Below are 19,504 nucleotides of genomic sequence, written 5' to 3'. Positions count from 1 at the left end.
TGCTGCAGTCCCTCCCTTTATAAGTGGTGGACTCTGCACCTTTCAGAGAACTGATGGCTTGTGTCGAGCCAAGGTGGTGAGTGCCAAGCCGTCATTTCTTTGCGAAGAAGGCAGTACCAGCCCTGCACAATTTTGTGGAAGAGAAGGTAGTACAGTCCTTGAGCCTGTCGGTGTGTACCAAAGTGCACGGCAGCGCCGACATCTGGAGCTGTAACTATGGTCAGGGACAATACATGTTCTTTGCGGCTCACTGGAATAAATGTGGTTCCTGCACAGCCACAGCACGAACTTGGACAGGTCACGCCGCTTCCTACTCCACACTCTCAGGCCATTGGTCCTGTCTGTGACAGTGTGCGACTCCACCTGCTCATCCTCCACAGTGTCCTCAGCCTCCACTGCCCAGACAAGTCTGTGGCCCTTCAGCATACCATGTGTGCAGGGCACGGCGGTGTCACGCTGTTCTTCACATGGTTTGTGTGCTGCCTTTTTAGGTTAACTGCATTATAATGATAGGTTGTGTAGTGTACCACTGCCATCTAGTGGCAGAAGTTAATATCAGCTTTACTTACACAGATAGTTTATATAGACAGGAAGTGACCTTTGTTCCAGAAAGCTCTTCCACCATCTTGAGGCACTCTTCCACTGGGCAGGCAGCATGTATCTATCTCTCCCATGAGGTTTGGGACATCATCACCTGTAAGTGCCTTTCTGCTTAGTTATTTGTCATTCATGCTAGGCTAATGATTCCATGTGTACTGAAATGTTGTTATTGTATTGTATTGCAGTTTCACAGACTAAAATAAAGTTGGAGTCCTCTGGTGGACAATACAAGCATGGGCTTCTGTTTACTGGAGTCTCTAACAAGTGTTTAGCTGTCCGTTTAGAACCACACATAGTCAGTGTTTTGAGAGCGGAACAGTGAAAAGGTGATAGCACAACAAGCCTGGAGATAGTAGTTGCTGCACAGACAGAATGAGTCTAAGATCAGGAAGTCAGTATAATGCTGAAGATCAGCTACCCGGGACACATCAAGGCAGGGAGAGCGCGCCAAGTGTCCAGCAGGATGATGTACGCTCACGCTCATCTAGATCAGCAAGGTCCAGTCAGATTTCATCAGCAAGTGCCCTTTTTGCCAGGGCTCGCGCCAAAGCAGAGGCTGCTCGCGTTCAGCTAGAATTTGCTGAGAAAGAGGCTGCCATTATGAAGGAAAGATCAGAGAAAGAGGCTGCCATTATGAAGGAAAGATCAGAGAAAGAGGCTGCCATTATAAAAGAAAAAACTGAACAGGAAGCAAAGTTGCATATTCTTCAACGTCAGTGTGCAGCCGCTGCTGCAGCAGCAGAAGCAGCAGCTTATGCGGATATTGAGCGGTCTGGAATGGAATCTATCCACGAAGGCCCAGATGTGCCCGAGAAACCGCTTTCCTCTGCAGAACGCACTAGGGCGTATGTCCAAGATATTTCAAGTGGCAGCTCAACAATACCGTTTCTCAATCCAAAGTCAGCTGAATTTAAACCAAAACCATCAGTACTCCTGAGCGCACGAAAACAAACCCATGAGTCTGGCAGTACCAGAGTGATAAAAGAAGAATCCTCACCGCAGCAACCCAAACACCAGAGCATGCAAGATGTCACTAAATATCTTATCCGTAAAAAAATGGTTAATACAGGCTTCCTCAAGTTTGATGACTGCCCAGAAAATTACTGGGCATGGAAGGCTTCTTTTCTGAATGCAGTCAAAGACTTGGACTTAACAGCAGCTGAGACGCTAGACCTGATGATAAAGTGGCTTGGGTCTGAGTCTGCAGAGCATGCAAGAAGGATGCGCAGGATACACTTATTTAACCCTTCAGTAGGACTCGATATGGCCTGGCAAAGGCTAGAAGAAAGATATGGATCACCAGAGGCAATTGAAGGTGCTCTGATGAAAAGATTGGAGTCTTTCCCTAAGCTAAACAGCAAAGACAATTTAAAACTGCAAGAGCTGGGTGATATTCTTTGGGAAGTCCAGTGTGCCAAAGAAGAAGGTTATTTAAGGGGACTTGCACATTTAGATACTGCCAACGGTACTAAGCCTATAGTGGAGAAACTACCTCACCACCTGCAAGAGAAATGGGTGAGTGTTGGAGCTAAATACAAAGAAGAACATGGTGTCCCCTTCCCCCCTTTCTTTGTGTTTTCTAGGTTTGTACAGCAGCAAGCTAAGATGAGGTGCGATCCCAGTTTTTCCTTCATCACCAGCAGCCAACTGCCTAAGGCAGAAAAGCCACCTAGATCCTACAATAGGACTTCAGTGATCACCCACAAGACAACAGTTCCCTCTGAGGACCCAGGAGATTCAAGCAGCTACAAGGTAAACACCTTTGAAGGCCCTGACAGACTTTGCCCACTTCATAAAAGGCCCCATCCTCTAAACAAGTGCAAAGGGTTCAAAAGTAAACCTATCAAGGAAAGGTTAGCCTTTCTTAGACAAAACGGCATATGCTTCAAGTGTTGTGAATCCACCAAACATATAGCTAAAGACTGCAAAATACAAGCAAATTGCTCAGAATGTGGCAGTGACAGACACATCTCAGCTCTGCACCCCAATACTTTGCATCAACCATTAGAGGTCACTGAAACCCCAAAAGATGAGGGCAGGGAGCAAAAAGATAAATCAGCTATCCCAGTAATGTCCAAATGCACTGAAATCTGTGGTGACAGTACAAATCCACGCTCATGTTCCAAGATCTGCCTAGCAACAGTGTACCCCACAGGGAAAAGAGAAAAGGCAGTAAAGATGTATGTGGTTCTGGATGAACAAAGTAACAGGTCGCTGGCAAGGTCAGACTTTTTTGATGCCTTCAACATTACATCAAGGGCAGTTCCATACACCCTAAAGACATGTGCAGGAATGATAGAAACTTCAGGGAGAAGAGCTACTGACTTTACTATTGAGTCTCTTGACAAGAGGATCCATCTCTCACTTCCCACTTTGATAGAGTGTGATATGATACCAGATGATAAATCAGAGATCCCTACACCAGAAGTGGCCCTTCATCATCCTCATCTTAATGCAATATCTCACCTTATTCCAGCTGTCCAGACAGACGTCTCTATTCTTCTACTTCTTGGAAGAGACATTCTACAGGCGCATAAGGTACGCCAACAAATTAATGGACCATTTAATGCCCCCTATGCGCAAAGACTTGACTTGGGGTGGGTTATAGTAGGAGAAGTTTGTTTGGGAGCAGCTCATCGGCCTGACAGTGTCAACACTTCTAAGACATCTGTGTTAACAAATGGACGCACGTCCCTTCTCAGTCCATGCCAAAACAGCTTTGTTGTTAAAGAAACCCTAAAACCATACTGTGGCTCTCCTTCCAGTTATGATAGGAATATTAGTAGTGGTCTGAAGACCGACAATTTAGGGAACTCAGTGTTCCAGAAGACAAAAGATGATGACAAACAAGCAATGTCCATAGATGATCAAACCTTTCTCCACATCATGGATAAAGAGACTTTCCAAGATAAGAACAACAATTGGGTAGCCCCTTTACCTTTTCGCAAACCAAGGTGTTATTTACCTAGTAACAGAGAGCAAGCCATGAAGCGCTTAAACACACTACGCAAAACTTTGCAAAGAAAGCCTGAAGTGAAAAAAGACTTTACAGAATTTATCAAAAGGATGCTGGACAATAATCATGCTGAATTAGCACCATCACTGGATAAAGGTAAAGAACACTGGTATCTGCCAATGTTTGGCGTTTACCATCCACACAAGCCAGATCAAATAAGAGTTGTGTTCGATTCCAGTGCTCAACAGGAAGGCATTTCACTAAATGATGTACTGCTGAGTGGCCCAGACCTAAATAACACACTTCTGGGTGTCCTCTTACGCTTCAGGAAGGAGCCTATTGCCTTCACAGCTGATGTGCAACAGATGTTTTATTGTTTTCTAGTGAGAGAGGACCATCGAGACTACCTGCGTTTCCTGTGGTACAAGGATAACGACATAGATAAAGAGGTAACAGAGTACAGAATGAGAGTACATGTTTTTGGTAACAGCCCTTCCCCCGCTGTTGCCATATATTGTATGCGGAAAGCTGCCCAGAAAGGTGCAGAACGTTATGGTCAAGATGCCAAGCACTTTGTGATGAGACATTTCTATGTAGATGACGGACTTGCTTCAGCGAACACACCTGAAGGAGCAGTCAACATTCTCAACAAAGCAAAACAAATGCTGGCAGAGTCTAATCTGCGACTACATAAGATTGCCTCTAACAGCAAACAAGTCATGGAAGCTTTCACCGCAGAAGACAGAGCTAAAGACCTCAAAGAAATTTGCCTGGGAACAGACACCCTTCCATTGCAGAAAAGTCTAGGCCTAAGCTGGGATCTAGATAAAGACTGTTTTGTGTTTCAGGTTTCTTCAGCAGAAAAGCCATTCACAAGAAGAGGGATCCTATCCACTGTTAACAGTCTCTACGACCCTCTCGGGTTTGTGGCACCAGTCACCATAAAAGGTAAGGCCTTAGTTCGTGAACTATCAAGTGGAGAAAGTGAGTGGGATGCCTTACTTCCACAAGAAAGACTCCATGAGTGGGTCCAATGGACAGAGTCTTTACAAGCCTTACAATGTTTACAAATATCCAGGTGTTATGTACCTCTTTCATTGTCACAGGCCTGCAAAAAAGAACTGTACATCTTTTCAGATGCATCTGTTATAGCAATAGGTGCCGTTGCTTACTTGAAGGTAAGCGATGTAGGAAATGTCTGCCATGTTGGATTTGTTATGGGAAAATCCAAGCTAAGTCCTAGGCCAGCACACACAATCCCACGTCTAGAGTTATGTGCAGCTGTACTAGCGGTTGAACTGTATGAGCTAGTGAGAGACGAGATAGACCTAGACCTAGATGCTGTGAAATTCTTTACAGACAGTAAAACAGTCCTAGGCTATATCTGCAACACTACAAAGAGATTCTTTTTATATGTTTCTAATCGGGTGAACAGGATCAGACAAACAACACGTCCAGAGCAATGGTTCTATGTGCCCTCAGAACAAAATCCTGCAGATTATGCTACCAGGCCTACACAGATAGCTTGCCTTCAGAACTCTATATGGTTTTCAGGGCCAACTTTTCTGTATCAGACGGCTGTAGATAGTCCTGACACCAATGTTTACCCTTTAGTGGAGCCCGAAGCTGATCCTGAAATTAGGTCAGAAGTAGTAAGCTTCAGTACTAAAGCCCTTGACGCTAGACTGCAGCCACATCGTTTTGTAAGATTTTCGGACTGGAAGAGACTGAACAGGGTTATAGCGAAGTTAATCCATGTTACCAAAAGCTTCCAAAAGAAACCTAATGATGATCAACCTGGAAGTTGGAGAGTTTTCCATGAAAGGGTTAGTTTAGAAGAACTTTCACTAGCCAAGAGGGATATAATTTCTTCTGTACAGCGCACATGTTTCAGGCAAGAATATGACTGTATTGAACAGCAAAAGATGCTTCCTAAACATAGCCGTCTTACAAAACTAAGTCCCTTTATAGATCAATATGGACTATTGAGAGTAGGTGGCCGTTTATCTTATGCCATGCTGTCAGATGAAGAGAAACAGCCTGTCATCATTCCTCACGATCACTACATTGCTACCTTGATCATAAGATATTATCACAGTCAAACAGTACACCAAGGGCGACACATTACTGAAGGTGCAATCAGAGCTGCAGGATTCTGGATTCTTGGTGGAAAACGTCTAGTGTCTGCAATCATTCACAAATGTGTCGTATGCCGTAAGCTCAGAGGGAGATTTGAAAGCCAAAAGATGGCAGAATTACCAAAAGATAGAGTCAATCCTGAACCTCCATTCACTAGTGTGGGTGTTGATGTGTTTGGTCCCTGGGAAGTTGTAACACGCCGAACTAGAGGAGGCAGCGCTGACAGCAAACGCTGGGCTGTTCTTTTCACGTGTCTTTCTATAAGAGCAGTGCATATAGAATTGATTGAGTCCATGTCAGCATCCAGTTTCATCAATGCCCTGAGAAGATTCTTTTCTGTTCGTGGTCCGGCTAAGTTGATTCGCTCAGATAGAGGTACGAACTTTGTAGGAGCATGCAAGGAGCTGCATATATGCTCAAATGATGCAGAACTTCTAGATTATCTCCAAGACAAAGGATGTACATGGCTCTTTAACACTCCACACTCATCTCACATGGGAGGTGCTTGGGAGAGATTAATTGGTGTGGCTAGACGAATTTTAGATGCAATGTTGCTCCAATCCAAACCCACTCACCTGACTCATGAGACTTTGAGTACTTTCATGGCAGAAGTTATGGCCATCATTAATTCAAGACCTTTGGTACCAATATCTACAGATCCAGATAACCCAACAGTTCTTACCCCTGCTATGCTCTTGACCCAAAAGGTAGACTCTTTATCAGCCCCCTGTGGAGACTTTAGTACAACAGAACTTCATGCAAAGCAATGGAAACAAGTCCAATGTCTGGCTGATACATTTTGGAAGAGATGGAGGAGAGATTACCTATTTACCTTACAAAGTCGCAAGAAATGGGCAGAGACTGGTCCCAATGTCAAGGTGGGAAATGTTGTGTTATTGAAAGATATTCAAGAAAGCAGAAATAACTGGCCTATGGGAATTGTCACAAATACGTTGCCAAGTAAAGATGGTAATGTCAGAAAGGTTGAAGTAAAAGTCACGAAACAAGGGACTGTTAAAGTGTACGCCAGACCAGTTTCTGATGTCATTGTTCTCCTTTGAGTATTTCTATTCTGTTATTGGCTCAATACATAACTAAGAGCTTGTCACTGAGAGTTTTCAAATGTGGCATTTGCCACGAGCTGAATTCCATTCTGTGGATTACAAATGGGGTAGGAGATAGTTTGGCCTAGTGCGGCTTCTCCTATCTGAAGATGGGTTTATGGACAGAACTATTTCTTCATGTGGATTACCAGCTTGAAGTGCCACAGCCAAGAGACACTAATATTGTGGACTTATGTTATAGTTTGTTACTAGTTCTGGTCAGGAATACATTATCTTATTAATATGTTTTTCCCTGTACATCAGATATGTATAGGTAGTGATATAATGTATTATATCAGGCAGGGAGTGTGCTGCCTTTTTAGGTTAACTGCATTATAATGATAGGTTGTGTAGTGTACCACTGCCATCTAGTGGCAGAAGTTAATATCAGCTTTACTTACACAGATAGTTTATACAGACAGGAAGTGACCTTTGTTCCAGGAAGCTCTTCCACCATCTTGAGGCACTCTTCCACTGGGCAGGCAGCATGTATCTATCTCTCCCATGAGGTTTGGGACATCATCACCTGTAAGTGCCTTTCTGCTTAGTTATTTGTCATTCATGCTAGGCTAATGATTCCATGTGTACTGATATGTTGTTATTGTATTGTATTGCAGTTTCACAGACTAAAATAAAGTTGGAGTCCTCTGGTGGACAATACAAGCATGGGCTTCTGTTTACTGGAGTCTCTAACAAGTGTTTAGCTGTCCGTTTAGAACCACACATAGTCAGTGTTTTGAGAGCGGAACAGTTTGCCTTGGCTAAAAAAAAGTCACACAGAGGAGGAATCGGAGCATGTCTTACTCCATGAAAACTGGAAATGGGTACCATAGTGACTGACAACGGGAAGAACATCTTGCATGCACTGCGACTTGGCAGGCTGAGCCATGTGCCCTGCATGGCACACGTGTTCAATCTGGTTGTGAAGCAGTTCCTGAAGTGTTCCCCCCCATTTAGAAGACATCCTAACAATGGGAAGTAAACTTTTCATGCACTTCAGCCACTCATACACGGTAAAGCACACCCTCCTTTAGCTGCAGCGTCAGAACGGTATCCCCCAACATAGTCTGATTTGTGACGTTGCCACACGTTGGAATTCCACCCTCCATATGTTGGAACGACTGTACGAACAGAGAAAAGCCATCACCGATTTCTTGATGATTCAAGTGGCTAGGGGGACTCCCTATGTAACTTCAATGTGAACCAGTGGCAGCTCATACGTGACACCTGCCGTTTGCTCAGGCCCTTTGAGGAAGCCACATTATTAGGAAGTCGCCAGGATTATGGGGTGAACGTCATTCCACTGCTTCATTTCTTACAACACGTATTGGAAACGATGGCTAGGCAGGGCACTGGAGATGTGGCGCCTACATTTCACGGCCACATGAGCTCTGTGGGGGCTGAACTGGAGGAGGAGGGGGAGGGGCACAGTGGAGCACAGTTTAAGTTTTGCCAAATGGGCATTTTTTCTAGAAATCTGACAGGAGAGGAGGAGCAAGAGCAACCAGAGGAGCTAGAAGGTTATGAAGAAGACGAGACAGAGGACCCAGACACACCATGGCAGTATGCAGTGGAGATGGAGGCAGGGAGTCCCTCTGAGTCATTTACACAAATGGCACGATGCATGCTCAATTGCTTGTGTAGAGAAAGCCGAATTATCACCATTCGGCGGCGGGATGACTTCTGGATCTCCACCTTTTTGGACCCTTGCTACCGCCAAAAAATAGGGGCCTTTTTTACACCCACTGAGAGGGAGGACAATAGTGACCTATTACAGAGGCATCCTATGTAGTCATTTGGCTGATGCCATCGTTCATCCTCTCATAGGTCTGAATCAGGAGGCCCCCTGTGCTCACCTTCCACTGCCAAGGCTGCTGGGGAGGGTTGGGGTGGAAGGAGCAGTACCAGCTCCATCAGCAGCAGCCTTAGTCAACTCATCAGCAGCAGGTAGACCTGGAGCAGGACCTGAACCAGCACGTGGTGGCATACCTTGACATGCCCATGCCAACACACCTTGAAGATCTGCTGGACTTCTGGGCAGCCAAACTTGATTTGTGGCCGCCACTAGGGGGGACAAAGTCACCCCAAGGAGAACTCCTCTGTCCACGAAAAATGTGGAGAGACTTTCCTTTGTGAAGATGAATCAGGCATTGATCAGCCAGGATTTCCAACCACCAATTCCTGATGCATGAGAGTAGATTGACCAGTGTGCCACTCCAAAACTTCACAAATATAGATAGTGCCAAACAGATTTAAGGCACTGCTCCCCAGTTACAAACATTCCTCTGCATCAGAACTTTTTTCACCCACCTTCGACACCAGGTACTGGTATTGCCACCCACCGCCCCACTCTGTCACCGGTTCACTTTCAGGACTCTTGATGCTGCTGCTGCCACCTCCAGGCTGTCTCATTCAGCCACTACATGGTCTCCTCATGCTTCAGTTTCATCCAAGCTGTGTCATTCAGCCACTATATGGTCTCCTCATGCTTCAGCCACCTCCAGGCTGCTCCATTCATCCAATATATGGTTTACTGATGCTTCAGCCAGCTCCAGTCTGTGTCAATCAGCAACTACATGGTTTAGTGATGCTGCTGGGCCTAGAACATTACCTATATATGTTTATGGTAGCACTACGTACCATACATCTCCAATGGAAATGTAATTTCAAAATTCATCTTTTATTCTTAGAGATTGTGAGGCCCTATTGTCTCCTCATCTGCTGCCAACTCCAGGCTGTGCCATTCAGACAATATATGTTCTCTTCATGCTGCCACAAACTCCAGGCTGTTCCATTCAGACACTATATGGTCTCCTCATGCTTCAGCCACCTCCAGGTTGTGCCATTCAGCCACTATATTGTCTCCTCATACTGATGCCACCTACAGGCTCTGTCATTGTGCTGCCATGAGACATGTGACTTCTTGTTAGATTTGGTCATTTGCACCCACACGCCGGGCTCGGGACACTAACATTTGGGAGTTAAAATTTCAATTTCAAAATCTTAAATTTCTATTAAAAAATCTTAAATTTCAATGGTCTCCTCATGCTTTTACCAACTCCAGGCTCTGCCATTCAGACACCATATGGTCTCCTCATGCTTCCGCCAACTCCAGGCTGTGTCATTAAGCCAATATATGGAATACTGTAGCTGCTGGGCCTAATAATTTTTATGGTAGCACACGCTACCCTAAATCTTCAATTTAAATTTCAAAATTCATCTTTTAATCTTAGGGATTGTGAAGCCCTAGTGTCTACTCATGCTGCTGCCATCTCCAGGCTGTGCCATTCAAATACTATATGGTCTCCTCATGCTTCAGCCACATCCAAGCTGTGTCATTCAGCCACTATATGGTCTCCTCATGCTGCCAACACCTCAACGCTGTGTCATTCAGCCACTATATGGTCTGCTCATGCTTCCAACACCTCCACGCTGTGTCATTTAGCCACTATATGGTCTCCTCATGCTTCCGCCACATCCAAGCTGTGTCATTCAGCCACTATATGGTCTCCTCATGCTGTCAACACCTCCACGCTGTGTCATTTAGCCACTATATGGTGTCCTCGTGCTGCCAACAACTCCATGCTGTATCATTCAGACACTATATGGTCTGCTCATGCTTCCAACACCTCCATGCTGTGTCATTTAGCCACTATATGGTCTCCTCATGCTTCAGACACATCCAAGCTGTGTCATTCAGCCACTATATGGTCTCCTCATGCTGCCAACACCTCCACGCTGTGTCATTTAGCCACTATATAGTCTCCTCATGCTGCCAACACCTCCATGCTGTGCCATTTTGCCACTATATGGTCTCCTCATGCTGCCAACACCTCCACGCTGTGTCGTTCAGCCACTATATGGTCTCCTCATACTGATGCCACCTCCAGGCTCTGTCACTGTGCCACCCTGCGGCAGTGATTCTAAAAGCGATGCCTGTAAGCTGCATGTCGTTCTGAATAACAGTATTATTTAACTACCCCAGCACACTCAATGGGGGAGATTTATCAAACTGTGTGAGATAAAAAGTCTAGTGATTTCCCCACAGCAACCAATCACAGCTCAGCTTTCACTTTACCAAAGCCTGCTAGCTGACGTGCGATTAGTTGCTGTGGGGAAATCACTCCACATTTTATCTCACATAGTTTGATAAATCATATGCGTGTTAGAACAAAGCAAAGTGTTCTACACCACTATTGAGGCTCTGTGTAGTCCAGGAATAGCCATTTTTAATATAGATTCGCTGCAAATAAATTCGTATCAAACCTAATTTTTTCAAAAAATTTGGCGAATCGGCCGAATTGAATTTAAAAAAAAGTTAGCTCATCTCTAGTCAGCACATTCAACTATGTAAAGAGGAAAGTATTTCATGCAATTAGTTCATTCATTCAGATCTAGGATGTGTTATCTTAGTGTATCTCCTTTATTTTTTTGATCAGTGTACATCTGTACTACAACCAATGCCTTCACGTTCTTTATTCCATGTACATGTGCTAAATTTCCCTGTCTATTTGATAGGAATTTTAATGTACATGAGTTATGGAGGAATTTTTGTCAAGGCTAATCAAATGTCAATAAATCAAACAAAGGGGGAGTATGCATTAGAAAGAGATGTGGCAAGGTGAATGGAACTTAGTGATTTATACACCCACTTATTTTAATGGGAAGGTTTATAAATATACAAAAGCACCCTATGTACCTACAGTATGTATGCAAATAGGGAAATACAAGGATTTACTAGAAGGTGATAAAGGTAACAAACACTCTTTCTTAACCTTGCACATCCTCTAAAAAATGTATGTTAGTTGTTCTTAAAACACACTAACTTAGCCATATATGATAAATACCAGGATACATATATATATATATATATATATATATATATATATACACACACACACACACACAGGAACTGTAAAATGTTTTATCTATTTTTTTTAGTAAAATATGGTTATGCATTCCTATACATATAATATATTTACCTAGTTGCATGTGTGCATTGTATGTTTCATATACATATATGTATCTATCTATATACAGGGTGAGCCATTTATTATATTAGTATATGTGAGGGGGGAAACTTTTCAAGATGGGTGGTGAATATGGTGGCCATTTTGAAGTCGGCCATTTTGAATCCAACTTTTGTTTTTTTCAATAGGAAGAGGGTCATGTGACACATCAAACTTATTGGGAATTTCACAAGAAAAACAATGATGTGGTTGGTTTTAACACAACTTTATTCTTTCATGAGTTATTTACAAGTTTACAGAGACGGTTTCCTAAACAGCTTGTCTCTCCTAGTATGCCCCTGTGGGGGAATGTTCATCTTCCCCATTTATAGGGGTTGCCAGAGGCTGGCTTTTGGGGACAGCATGGGGTTAAATTTGTTTCCCATTTATTCGGTGAGTAGCAGGAGTTCCTATCGTTCTCGGATATGAAAGACAAGTATTGTATAGTATTGCTCACGAATATTTGAATGCAATTTTTATTCGCGAATATCGCAAATTAGCGATTATAGCACTATAAATTTGCAATTACGAATATTCCTAATTTTTTTTCACAGTACACATCACAGTGATCATCCCTCTCTGCTCCCAGCTTGTGTGGTGTAAAGTAGGCTCTAATACTACTGTGTGAGACTGGCGTGCAAATTTTCGTATATGCGAAAATTTGCATATGCAAAAATATGCATATGCTAATTTTCACATATGCTAATTTAGTTATATGCTAATTTTCACATATGCAAATTTTCCCATATGCAAATTTTCGCATATGTGGAAATAAATTGTGAATATTACGAATATGCGAATTTAGCGAATATATGACGAATATTCGTCCATATATTCGCAAAATATTGCAAATTCGAATATGGCCTATGCTGCTCAACACTAGTATTGTATACCTGGACATGTATGGGCGCAGTTTGGCTCCCTGGTTGTTACCCCCTGTTTTTTCGAAGGTGGAGCTTCTCCTAGGTACCACGGACCTGACCAAACCAAACCACAAGCTTATGCCCTCTTGCAAACTTTGGGGCTTAGTCCCTTTGGGATTTTGTATGGGATGTGGGTTGAGGATATTCCTGACTTGTCTGAAGAAGATCAGTGGAAAGAGTTGGAAAGGACATATTATTCTACAGTCGTTAGTGCATGTGATATTTTAATTCAGTCTAGATTTGTTTTGCGCTTATATTATACTCCTGAGAAGCTGAAGCGTATAGGTGTCTCTCCTTCAGATGTATGTTTTAGGTGTTCCTGTACGTTCTTACATGAGGTGTGGAGTTGCCCTTGTGTTGCCCTTTTTTGGAGGGAGGTTATGCAGTTCTTGTCTGATCATTTGGAATTTCCCTTTCTCCTTACTCCTCAGGTCTGTCTTCTAGGTCTCATAGTGGGTGTTGAATCGGTTCCATATAGGCATTTGTTGATTCACTTCCTCCTTTTTTGTGCTCGTAAGGTGGTGACGATTACTTGGAAGGATGTCTCTCCTCCTCCGCTGTCCCGATGGCTTTGTCTGATTAAAAAGTATGTGCCTTCATATCAGGCATTGTATACTAGTCACAAATGCCTGAAGAAATTCAACAAGGTGTTGCTTCTTAGTGCCTCTGCAGATTCTCCTGGGTCTAGGTCTCAGTGATCTCATTTTTTATTAATTTTGCCTGACTATGTGCTGATGATGCTGTGCTGGTCGGGGTGGGTGGTACCAGGTTGTCTGTCTTTGTGTGTAATGTGTTGTTTGTTTGAGAGTATGTTGATGGTTGTTGTTGTATGTCTTGGGCTGGTTGGCTCTCGGGGGATGGAGGGGCTTAACTTTGTTGTTCCTGCTGATCTACGGGGATGATCTTATTGCTCCTGTTTGATTTCCCTTACTGTAATTAACTTTGACAATTGCCCTCGTTTGTCATGTAGCCGGGTCTTGCTCTTCTCCCTCCAGGAGCGTGTTTTATTGTTATGTATATTGTGTTCATTTATGGCTTAGAAAATTGATAAATAAAGTCTTTAAAAAAATAAAGCAATATACTGTATTGCTTTTGGGTATTGATGCCACAATTTTGTATCTATTTTCACAAAGTAGCAGAAAAATTGTAGGGTAATTAGTGAGGGTACTGCTAAGTAAAAGCCTTGTGGGAACACAATCTGATATTCCGTGGGTTTGATAACATGTTTTCACTGGTTGGAGCCATTGGTGCTGTAAAGGATTCCAATCTTGCGCCTGAGGTTTCAATATTTTCTCCAGTTTCTAAAGCCCCCTTTTCATTGTCCTGTTCAATAAAACGGGCAAATAATCTTGCCAATTTTGCTTGTGATTCACCCATAGTTCTCTTCTTGGAAAGTGTAGTCTGCACTCCAGGTGTGCAGCTTTTACACCAAACGGCAGTTGTATTAAGAAATATGGAAATAAATTCTGGGTAGTCGTCGCCTACCGTATATAAGAATGACTGTTCAGAACAAACTGATGTGTTCAATATTCCTTTATTTGCCCTGTCAGATGCATTTCGAGGTCTATCACCTCTTTCTCTATGACTTTAGCAGATATACATGTATACAATACAAAACGCTTTATATAGACTAAAAAATAGGTGCCAGAATACACAGCTGGCGTACGTATAAAATTTCACAGGCTTGCGCTGTAGTAGCGATGTCTGCTGACGTGTGTAGATAACCTGACGGTACATGCACAGACGACCAACCTGTCAAAACAACAATAAAAGTCCGGGCGCACGCGCAGCACATGCGTGGTGGAGAGACGCAGTGACAATCTATAAGTTTCTCGCGCATGCGCAGCGCATAAGATAAACGTCTTATGACGTGAACATGTAAACAATACAGAGGAGCGGCTGCCATTGGTTAAAGAACAGCCGGCCTTCACGTAATGAGATGTGATTGGACCAGAGTGATGCGCTCATAATGCACTCACTAAAAACGTCACAAACAGAGCACATATAAGGCTGGGTTCCCGGGAATGCGGCCATTAGCCTGACTCCCTTGATAAAGTCATCTAGAGTGATAGAGTGATCTGACGAAACGTCGGGGGGCGGATGGCTAGCATCAAATTTTAAATAGCGACCACAATGCCTATGTATTAACAAGTTGTTGCCTGACGTGTGTAGATAAACACGTCAGCGGTTCATTGATAAAATTGGCAATCTAAGAATGAGGCTTTTCTTAAAATCACATATACACATTACCTATAAAGCATATATATATATATATATATATATATATATATATATATATGTAAAAAGAAAAAAACAACAGCACTCCCAAGGGTAAAATGTATAGGTGCTGGGTGCAAGCTAATGAAAAGGAACTAAGTCCAAAGGTTCCAAAGCATCCATAAAAAATACTAAACCAGTGCAGCACTCCGTTTTCAGTGAAAAAAGTGGATTAATTCCATCAGAAAATGTGACAAAGCAGCGACGTTTCGATCCTCTCCATTATCTTTCTCAATATAAATATATATATATATATATATATATATATATATATATATATATATATATAATGGTAGACCAGTTAAAACTGCTTTCGGAAGATTGATCCAAATATAAATATCTGTTGATGCAAAAATGCCGATATGCCACAGTAGTAGATCATCGCTGACTGTTAGGAAGTATTTGATGTATTCCGTTAGTCTCCTGGAGTGACAACTGTGGATAATTCCATAATTCTCTTTAAAATCACTGCAATAGAACAAATACCCAAGGACAGTGACGATGTGTTCGGCAGACTCTGCAGAAGAGAATCCTTTTGGATTTATAAAATGAACACCTTGACCCCTCTGGGTCTGAATGAAAATATTGATAATGTGTGGGAAAAAAAATCATTTATAAAACATCATCTACTGAACATAGTGATTTAAACTCCAACCAATAGCAATGTTCACCATCAGTATAGTTCCAACAGTGAACACCGCTGTAGCTCCACGCAACGTTTACCACCAGTGAAGCTCGAACACTTAACACCGCAGCAGCTCCATGTCCAGAAGAGCAACGTTTAAAAACTCCCCATGCATGCGCTAGCAACAAACCAGTAGCTGCGCTGCCAGGCTATTCATGATAATAGATGCGCACTGAGAACGGGTCAGAAGTGAAAATACGCGGTCAATAGGATCCAATGAGACACTACCCTGACTTCAAGAAATATGGAATGATCCACAGTTGTCACTCCAGGAGACAAACAAAATACATCAAATACTTCCTAACAGTGATTGCTGATGATCTACTACTGAGGCATTTTAGCATTTCTGCACCAACAGATATTTATATTTATATTCAGATTAATCATTAGAAAGCAGTTTTAACTGGATTACCATTATATATGATTTTAGGTAATGTGTATATGTGATTTTAAGAAAAATTAAATTTTTAGATTGCCAATTTTATGAATGAACCGCTGACATGTTTATCTACTCACATCAGCAGACAGCGCTACTACAGTGCAGGCCTATGACATCTTATATGCACGCCAGCTGTGTATTCTGGTGCCAATTTTAGTCTTTATAAAGTGGTTTGTATTGTATACATGTATATCTGCCAAAAGGCGAATAAAGGAATAATGAACACATCAGTTTGTTCTAAACAGTCATTCCTATATGCAGTTGGCACCGACTACCCAGAGAATTTTTGTGAATCTGTGTGGATGTGGATCTGCACAACTCGAGCGCTCTGGACAGCTGCGCCACAACAGGCTTTTAAAGGGGTATTCGAGGAAAAAATTTTTTTTTATATATATATCAACTGGCTCCAGAAAGGTAAACAGATTTGTAAATTACTTCTATTAAAAAATCTTAATCCTTTCAGTAGTTATGAGCTTCTGAAGTTAAGGTTGTTCTTTTCTGTCTAAGTGCTCTCTGATGACACCTGTATCGGGAAACGCCCAGTTTAGAAGAGATTTGCTATGGGGATTTGCTTCTAAACTGGGCGGTTCCCGAGACAGGTGTCATCAGAGAGGACTTAGACAGAAAAGAACAACCTTAATCCTTTCAGTACTTATGAGCTTCTGAAGTTAAGATTTTTCCTGGATAACCCCTTTAAGGTTGTCGTGTGCCTAACACAACCTGACAAGGTGAGAACCACACTTCCCTCATACCTTGCCTCTCATCTGTGCCAAACATATTGCCCAATGGGAAGCTCTGTTTTTGTATTTTTATACCTCTAGTATCACCAAACGGCAGTGTAATGTTGCACCTTATAATTAGCACAAATGTTTTACAAGGTACATTATATCTCCACTCATCCACTTATTTATTTCTTTTTTGTAGTCACTGTGCCACTTTGTGTGTTTCCACAGGATTTGTCAGGGTTTGGTAGGCCTTCTGGAGATGTGTGTGGCCATTAGGTTTCTCATCCCCCTGAAACCCCCAGGCATTTTGACTTCAGCTGAGATGCAATCAGTATATGGCTCCTTGGCTGACACCTTGGTTAACACCTAGGTTGATGCCAGGAGAATTTGTGGTCCCTTAGTAGCTTCGACGAAAAGGGACATAGAAACAAGACCCTTGTAGGAAGGCCGCATCCTTTGTGCACGTTTTTTTAGAGTGACACATTTGCACTTTTTGTTGCATTTTGGGTGATAGAGAGAACATTACTCAGCTCTTGAAAAAAAAAATACTCATAGTAAATAGCAAAAATTTTGCAAAAAAAAAAACTCACTGCTGAGAGTTTAGCAAAAATTTAGCAAAACACTGCTGAGAGTAAATCTTCTCTTTTGTGTTAAAATTTATTTTTTTCAGTTTCATTAGGTTTCATTTTGCTGCCTACAAAAGCATGGTAAACTATGCTATTGTATATAGCAAACATATGCTACAATGCATTTTTTTTTGTAATTTTAGATTATGGTAATCCTTTTTATCTTCTTTAAAAGTATAAAACGTATCCATTAAGCATTTAAAAATACAGCGTGGATCTAAATATCCTCAAGGAAATAAATAGGACTAATTTATACAGATGGGTATGGGCAATGCCATATTACAAAGACATGTATTACATTGATGACCCATTTGCCTTTGGCAACTATAATTATGCCTTAAAGGAATAGTGCTTTTTATCTACACTGATAATACAGTATACTGCTGAAAAATGATCATCATCCTTCAGTCTACCATTACTATTGTCTATATTTCATACTACTAAACTGAGGTTAAGAGAGAAGACAACTAAGTTTGTAAGCTGAGCTGCAAAAAATTGTCATCCCATCTATGGACAGCTTCTGTCAAATGAAACTATAGGATTTACACATTGTCCTTTGTCCTTACGTTATCAGAGGACTGTGTCACTAAACTTACAGGAAATAAGAAATCTACAGTCCTGACAATATAATGTGATACAGATGATTAGTGTTTGAATTCAGGAAAACAAGTGTCTGCATCTTGCACTTGCCTTCGGGATGTGCAATGTAAGCTATAAAGAACACACTTAGATATGAAGACATTGCACCCGATTATCCTGTGTACACATACATGTAGATCTAGCTGTGTCGCTTATTATAAAGGGATTGCAAAATAGAACAAAAATGTTCTATACTGTATTATAGAGGCAACTAAGGATAGTAAAATAAAGTAGGTCATACAGAAACTGGTTAAAAGTATTCATGTACCGTATATACTCGAGTATAAGCCGACCCGAATATAAGCCGAAACCCCAAATTTCACCCCAAAAACCCAGGAAAAATTATTGACTCGACTATAAGCCTAGGATGCAAAATACATCAGCCCCCCTGTCATCATCCAGATCCCTGTCATTAACACCCTCATCATCATCACCCTGTCATCATCCGCCCTTCATCATCACCGCCTGTCATCATCCCCCCTTCTCCCCCTTCATCATTACCCTGTCATCATCCCCCCTTCCTCATTACCCTGTCATCATTCCCCCTTCATCATTACCCTGTCATAATCATTACCCTGTCATCATCCCTCCCTTCATCATCATCACCGCCTGTTATCAACCCCCCTTAATCATTACCAAGTCATCATCCCCCTTCATCATCACCGCCTGTCATCATCCCCTGTCATCATCCCACACCCCTCCCTTCATCATCACCGCCTTTCATCATCCCACACCCCCCTCCTTCATCCTCACCGCCTGTCATCATCCCCCTGTCATCATCCCCCTGTCATCATCCCACACCCCCCTTCATCATCACTGCCTGTCATCATCCCCCTGTCATCATCCCACACCCCCCTTCATCATCACTGCCTGTCATCATCCCCCTGTCATCATCCCCCCCCTTCATCATCACCATCTGTCATCATCCCACCCCCCCACCCCTTCATCATCACCGCCTGTCAATATCTGAACAGTGGTCTTCAACCTGCGGACCTCCAGATGTTTCAAAACTACAACTCCCAGCATGCACGGACAGCCATCGGCTGTCCGGGCATGCTGGGAGTTGTAGTTTTGAAACATCTGGAGGTCCGCAGGTTAAAGACCACTGCGGCCTTCGTCATCATCCGTTCCCTGCAGCACAGATGGCCTGGACCAGCTCACCTTTCCTTCCCACCGAGGGGAGGCAAGTACAAAACTAAAGGGGGTGGGAGGTCTGGAGGATGACGAAGACCGCAGTGGTCTTCAACCTGCGGACCTCCAGATGTTTCAAAACTACAACTCCCAGCATGCCCAGACAGCCGATGGCTGAAACATCTAGAGGTCCGCAGGTTGAAGACCACTGAGGTCGGAGAGTTCAATTGAGTATAAGCCGAGGGGGGTGTT

The 19,504-nt window shown here is 42.6% G+C and overlaps 2 protein-coding genes across 2 annotated transcripts in view; one reads left to right on the top strand and one right to left on the bottom strand.

Annotated features, from left to right (window-relative positions):
• Nucleotides 1-19,504, bottom strand: part of TMEFF2 (transmembrane protein with EGF like and two follistatin like domains 2) — an 896,284-nt gene that overhangs the window by 108,297 nt on the left and 768,483 nt on the right. The gene's annotated exons all lie outside the window — the stretch shown is intronic.
• On the top strand, nucleotides 5,476-7,547 carry LOC130285077 (uncharacterized). The gene is made up of 2 exons (XM_056536246.1): nucleotides 5,476-7,326; nucleotides 7,416-7,547. Exon 1 carries the CDS (start codon nucleotides 5,482-5,484, stop codon nucleotides 6,754-6,756), a length of 1,275 nt encoding a protein of 424 aa, XP_056392221.1. The 5' UTR covers nucleotides 5,476-5,481; the 3' UTR covers nucleotides 6,757-7,326; nucleotides 7,416-7,547.

Source organism: Hyla sarda, chromosome 8 (genome assembly GCF_029499605.1).
Source record: "Hyla sarda isolate aHylSar1 chromosome 8, aHylSar1.hap1, whole genome shotgun sequence".
NCBI lineage: Eukaryota > Metazoa > Chordata > Amphibia > Anura > Hylidae > Hyla > Hyla sarda.
The sequence above is the reverse complement of the archived record's forward strand: the minus strand, read 5'-3'. Positions and strand labels throughout refer to the sequence as shown.

Bases quoted from the DNA above. Each gene is read 5' to 3' on its own strand.
- LOC130285077 (XM_056536246.1), top strand. From the start codon at position 5,482: ATGCTTCCTAAACATAGCCGTCTTACAAAACTAAGTCCCTTTATAGAT.